At 50.5% G+C, this 6,455-nt stretch overlaps 2 protein-coding genes across 2 annotated transcripts in view; one reads left to right on the forward strand and one right to left on the reverse strand.

Moving 5' to 3' along the window:
• Slc2a1 (solute carrier family 2 (facilitated glucose transporter), member 1) overlaps positions 1 to 258 on the reverse strand; it is a 31,232-nt gene extending 30,974 nt beyond the window's left edge. Inside the window, exon 1 of the mRNA XM_013016933.1 lies at positions 21 to 258. Coding sequence (XP_012872387.1) covers positions 21 to 38 — 18 coding nt within the window. The 5' untranslated portion in view covers positions 39 to 258. The remainder of the gene's footprint in view (positions 1 to 20) is intronic.
• Positions 1 to 853, forward strand: part of Znf691 (zinc finger protein 691) — a 63,885-nt gene extending 63,032 nt beyond the window's left edge. The window contains exon 7 of the transcript XR_001175096.1: positions 443 to 853. The gene's annotated coding sequence lies outside the window, so the exon portion shown is untranslated. The remainder of the gene's footprint in view (positions 1 to 442) is intronic.
• The last annotated feature ends 5,602 nt before the right edge of the window (positions 854 to 6,455 follow it).

A 6,455-nucleotide genomic window follows, 5' to 3' on the forward strand; every position in this document is an offset into this window, starting at 1 on the left:
GCCCGCGGCGCGCCACTCACCTTGCTGCTGGGCTCCATGGCCGCGCGGTGCCGGTGGCTCTGGCAGCGCTGAGTGCGCGGGCGGCGACGAGCGGTGCGCTCCGGCTCCGGCTCCGCTGGGCTCCCGAGACTCCGACTCCGACTCCGACTCCCGCCGTCGCTGGGCCTCCCGCGCTCTGGTGGGCTCGCTCCGGGACTCGCAGCCCCCGACCTACCCCACTCGGGCGCTACCTCTTGCCAATCGCACGGAGCTCGCAAAGCGAGCGTTTATAGGACCCCGGCTATTGGCTGGCCTGTGGGCAGAGCCTTGGGGCGGGGCCTGGGTCCCCACACGTCCGGGGCGTGGCTCTGAGGGAAGGGGGGGCCGAGGGGTGGGGGTGAGGGGGCGAGGGGTGGAGGATTTCTGACGGCCTCTTTTGCACTGGCTGGCTGTCTACTTGCAGTACTCCGGGACCCGTGGGGGCGCTCGCTGTGTGACCCAGGGCAAGTGTGCACACCTCTCTGAGCCTCCGAGGCCTCCTAGCAAAACGCAGGAGCTGGTGCTTTGGCCGGAAAGCAAACTGGAAGCCGCGTAGGGTAGCGCTTGAAGACTCTAGATTCCTCACGGTGCCACGGAGTAACTTCTGTTAAACTGGAGATCATCGTAGTACGACCTTCTAGGGTTGTTAGGGAGATTAAGTGAGTCAACATTTACCAAGTATTTACAGCTGTCTCTTACGTGGGAAGCGGCATTAAGTATTTTAGAGAGACTGCGGGAGGTCCCGCTCTGTGATGGAGTTCTCCCTTCCCTCTTCCTGCCCTCCACATTCCTGTTCCCGGGTGAAGCGCCGCCCTGCTTTTGCCCTAGCTGGGCCCTCTGCCAAAAATAAAAATAAACCTCTGTCTACCTATGTCCTGCTGTAAAATCACCTCCTCCTCGAGGTCTTCCTGTACTTCTGACCGTCCAGGTAATCAACCTACGGTAACACCCAAGTGTGAGGACATGAGAGGCTGAATGGTTAAGGACACAGAAGACCTGGCGTTTAGCCACCTTACCTGTAAACCAGCCCTAGCCAGGTCCATGTTTTTTTTTTCTGAGTGACATGAAATTTACAACATAGCCTAAGTGCTAAAAACAAAAAAAAAAATACAACTTGCAGGTGAATTCATGAAGTTTTTAGCATGTGCTGACACAAGGTAAGTCCACAGTTCCTGGGAATGGAGTTGTGTTGTGGTCACCTGATTTAACCTAATTTCCTCTTCTAGAGCAGTGAGACGTCATGAAGGGAAAGACCACAGTCTCAACATCTGGGCAGAATCCTAGATTAAGGCTGAGGGTCCCTTTCCTGTGGCAGGGATCATGGTGGGGCTGGTTTCAATCAGAAACTCTGGTTTATCTTGGAAGAGAGCAGGCCCTTTTGAGCACAGCCCTGCCCAGGACTGCAGTGTCTGCAGTCTCTCAGTGCTAAGCCTGGAAAGTTGAGAATCCTCACTAGGGTGTCAGAGCATCACATCTTCCTAACTGCACCTTCCATTACTCCCTCATCCAAATTTCCCTTCTCCGTTGTCTCCTCTGGTTTTCCATTCTTGACTATATTAGTCTCCTGCTCAACTGTGTATCTGGTGTTGTGGCAGGAGCCTAGCCATCAAGGTCCTTCCTTAGGGCCCAGTTCACAGGTTCCACCTCACCTCTCACAGCAGATCTCGGGCTCACAGCACAACTAGGTGGGCCTACCTCCCCATGCCAAAATCAGCCAAGGAGCAGGTGCTCCTCCAGAAGCGCTACTGACTCCATCAAGTGGATCTTTAGCCCTCTTTATCCCTTGATGATCCTCAGTTCACCACTGTCCTCTGACTGTCCCCCCAGAATGAGAGCAATATTGGCAGCCTGGACAGAAGGTGAATGAGTAGAGCAAGGGAAGAGTGAGTGGCTGCTCAGCTTGACTCTGGGGTCCCTTCCACCACCATCTGTCTGGATAGCACAGACATTTTAGTCTTGCACCGCTCTTTCAGGTTTGGCTACCTCCCTGCTTAGTGTCTCTCCCTGGCCTCCCCAAGTTCTCACACGTGCAGTCAATAGGCTGCAGCTTCCCAGGTGTGGGTATGCCCCACTCAGCCCATGGGTCGCACAGCTTTGTACTCTATGGTTAGCCTAAAGGCCCAGCAAGAGAGAGCATGGGCATCCCTGTCCCCAGGTCAAGTGCACAGGTAAGTCTTTGTAGAGAAGCAGGATTTGTACTGAAGGGGAAGGAGAGGGAGGGGAGAGAGCTTCAGAAAGTGGGAGGCCATGTGAAAATGGTTTGGAAGGCTGAATAGGAGTTCACTAAGTAGTTGAAAGGGAAGACTTTTTTTGTCCATGAGAAGAGGAGGTACAAAGGTAGCAGAAAGTTAGAGAATAATTTTGGATTGCATCCTGAGATCAAGGATGGGACCCCAGATTTAGACTTGTGAAGTCTCTGTCTTGAAATGTATAGTAAGACTACTTTATTTGTAGATTTAATTATTGCTTTTTTTGTGCCCATTTGGAGGCTTGAACTTAGGGCCAAGGCTGGTCCCTTAGCTTTTTCACTCAAGGCTGGCGCTCTACCACTTGAGCTATACCTCCACTTCTGGTTTCCTGCATGGGCTGGTTTTGAACCTCGATTGATTGTCAGCTTCCTGAGTAGCTAGGGTTACAGGTGTGTGCCACTGGCACCTGGCTGGCTTTTTCACGGATTTATTGTACATAGCTTTAACCAAGCATGGTCAAATAAACATCAAAAGAAATGTCAAAAAACAAAACATTTACCTTCCAGCAGCTTAGTTGGTGTGAAGCCTTAATCAGTTCTATGGTCTTGACGGTTGTGTTTTTCTATCTATTGAAAGGCTGAATGTTTTTGGTAGAAATTGAGCAGTGTTATTGAAAGTGAACCAACCCTGTGTGGGACATTATGCATCCTGAGTACTCGTGGTTTTTCTTCTCAACAGCTGTTTCCTTTGGAACCTCCCACCACAAGGTCTACTATACTTGCTAGATGTCCCTGAATACAACTCTGCTCTCCTCTGAGCCTCAAGACTCAGATCTATAAAATGGACATTACAGTCCCCTCCTAGGTCAGCCTGGGGATAAAGGTTTATCCCAATAACTCTACTAATTCTTGATATCAGGAGTTCAGGCAAATCCCCATCCCGTGGCCAGGGTGGCACTTGAGGACAAAGCAGAGTTAGCCAGCAAAGCAGCTTTACCTTTGCCCCACCTGACCATACCTGCCCAGACACAGACCCCTCATTGCCTGCTTGAAATTCCACTTTTTGGCATCTTCTCTCTGTGTTTTATGATCCCTGGAGGCTATTGCTTAAAGGCCAGGTCATCAGAAGCTATTGGATACTGGATCAGAGGTTAGATTCTCCAGGGGACTGGTTTGTTATTTTGGTAACTGAGTCCTTGGAAACAGAATTTAAAGGGGAGGGGAGTGGGGTGGGGGGCTGAAGAGAAGTATCTGAGACAGCCTGAGGCAAAAGAGGGACTACGGAAGTCTAGAAAGGAAACAAAAATTAGCAGCTTAAGCCAAAGTGTCCATTAAGTGGCTCCAGGTGGTGTGGTTGGCTCCTGGGAGGTTGAAGAGAAGAGGGAGAGGGAGAAGAGGCTGAAGAAGTAGGATCATGAAGGCTTCCAAATGCCAGGTACAGGAGTCAGGAGTTTACTCAGTAGGTAATGGGGAGCCATGGAGAGTTGTTGAGCAGAAAAAGGAGCAGAAGAAATCTCTGTTTCCCCAAAGCCTTCTACCTGAGACTCTAAAGGGAGTGTGAAGACATGATGGAGCCCAGCATTCATCTTGAAGCTGCCTAATGCATCCCCTCTCCAAGGCCCACACTGGCAGCTTTGTTTCCTGGAGGCTGACTTTAGCCATGGAAGGAACTCAGAATGTCTGAGTTGCTGTCAAGCTACTCGAGCCCCAGACAGTCAGGGGAAAAAGAAAAAATCTCCTGGGGACTGGCTGGGAGGTGCCAGGTGCACTGGCTGATGCCTGATGCGGGCTCCTGCTTAGTGCGTGTCTGAGAGCACGAAAATGGGCCCTGGGCCTGAGGGATGGGGCGGTGCTATGCCGGGCGGGTCCTATGCAGCCCCGGAGTCTGGAGTGAGTAAGTGGAGCCCGGAAAAGGACCTTTTGCCTTTAAAGGCAAGTGTCCCTGGCAGGCTGGAGAAAAGGCTTTGCTGAGTAAGCTGCAGCTGACTGGGGGGGGGGGGAAGAACCATTGGCTGGGCTGACTGACAGAGACAGGGATAGGAGAGCCCCTAATCCTCAGGATGTTTTGCAACTCAAATCCTCCTGGACTGCAGGTACACCTGGTTCTGGACTCCAGGAGGGCCCTGCTGAACCAGACAGGACAGTTTTAGGTGTTTGATATTTTCATTCTGATTTGCATGCTTGCTTGGTGCCCTCCCTTGGCCCTCTGTGCTTGCTCTTAGAGATGCCACACCCCCTGCCTGCTGAGTGCTGGGAGATACTGCGGGGTCAGTGCTCTGTAGGTCCCACAGCTACCTCCCCTGGCTGTGCTTCAATCTAGATTCATCATGTTCCCTCCCTCACCCCTCGTAGATCCCACCCTAAAGATGCCTCCTCCAAACTACCCTAGCCAGAGAACTGGCATCATTCTGACTCTCCTCTCTCTCTCTCTCTCTCTGTCTGTCTCTCCCTCTCATACCCCTGAAAAGAGCCAGCCAATACTGTAGATTCTGCCCTGCTAAAATGCCAGGCACCAGTGGCTCACATCTGTAATCCTAGCTCCTCAGGAGGCTGATATTTGAGGACCATGATTCAAATTTAACCTGGGTGGGAAAGTCTGTGAGACTTTTCAAATAAACACCAAAATTCTAGAAGTGGTGCTATGGCTCAAGCCTTTTTTTGGGGGGTCCAGTTGTGGGGCCTGAACTCTGGGCCTGGGCGCTGTCCCTCAACTCTTCAGCTCAAGGCTAGTGCTCTACCACTTGGGCCACAGCACCACTTCCGGCTTTTTTCTTTTTGCTTATGTGGTGCTGAGGAATCGAACCCAGGGCTTCATGCATGCAAGGCCAGCACTCTACCACTGAGCCACCTTCCCAGCCCTGGCTCAAGCCTTGAATGAAAAAAGCTACCAGACAGCACCCAGGCTCTGAGTTCAAGCCCCAGGACCACCCCACAACACACAGAAAAATGCCATTGGGCTCCTCACCTTTCTCTCCATCCCCATAGTCTCTTGTTACTGCAGGCCACAGTTGCTGCCATTACCATGTATCCTCCCACCTGCTGCCACCTTCCTCTGTCCAAATGGGCACCTGAGCACCTCTCTCCTTTTTGAAAAATTATTATAAAGGTGATGTACACAGGGGTAACAGAGTACTTTTCTTGTTGGACACTGTTACTACTTCACTCTCTTCTATTCTCCCTCCTTTAAAACTCTTTCCATGATGTGCAACAACATGACCAAATCTCTTGGACATTATGATGAAGCCACATGCAAATGAATGTGATTGCATACATCTAAAGTATTAAAACAGGCAAAGCAGTGTGGGTCTAAGAAGTCTAGAGAAACGGCTAGGTATGTGGCTTAGTGGTAGAGTGCTTACCTAGCATGCATGAAGCCCTGAGTTAAATTCTTTAGTACCACATAAACAGAAAAAGCCAGAAATGGCACTGTGGCTTAAGTGGTAGAGTGCTAGCCTTGAGTAAAAGAAGTTCAGGGGCCTTGAGTTCAAGCCCCAGGACTGGCCAAAAAAATAAAGTCTGGAGAAGCATCTCCACCACCAGGGGAAGACCTCTGCTATGAAAGTTGTTGATTAGTAGTCAGGGCAAGGCAGCTGGAGACTAGATCAACAGTTCTGCTTTTTGTTTTGTAAAGCTGAATTCGGAAATCCTTACCCAAAAGACCACCAGAGACCGTCACCAATGTAAAAGCAAAGGAGTCTTTATTGCAAGCTCGAGCTTGGTCCCCCCGCGTACATGGCAGCAGCCCTTGATGCTGAGAGGCCCCGAGCCCAGGGTTACAGCACTTTTTATACATTTTTTAGGGAAGGCAGGGCTTTGCATACATCATAACTTCTTGTAACAAATGACTACAAACCGCGGGAAAATCATAAAACAACTCTGTAGCATGATTGGCGCACAACAAAGCGGGAAAGGACCAGAAACAAGTTGTTGCTAAGATCAAGAGGGCTGAGGTACATTAAACTGGTTGCCTTGCACCACAGGGGAGTCTCAGGAGGATAGGTGCTAAACTGCAGGGTGTCTGGTTTAGATAATGGTCACCCAACCCCAGGAGGGGCAGTTCTGGAATTTCAGATACCTTGACATACTGTCTTAAAAACACCACCATCTGTGGTTCCGAGAATAGTTTGTGCAAGGCTTGCTGTCCTAATTCCTAGCATTGGGACTGAAGTGGGTCAAGAGTTAAGTTGCAGAACTGAGATGGGGGTCTTAAGTGAAATGGAGTTGCTTAGGTTCCTCATTCCCTCCTCTT

Source organism: Dipodomys ordii, unplaced genomic scaffold (assembly GCF_000151885.1).
Source record: "Dipodomys ordii isolate 6190 unplaced genomic scaffold, Dord_2.0 Scaffold33, whole genome shotgun sequence".
Classification (NCBI taxonomy): domain Eukaryota; kingdom Metazoa; phylum Chordata; class Mammalia; order Rodentia; family Heteromyidae; genus Dipodomys; species Dipodomys ordii.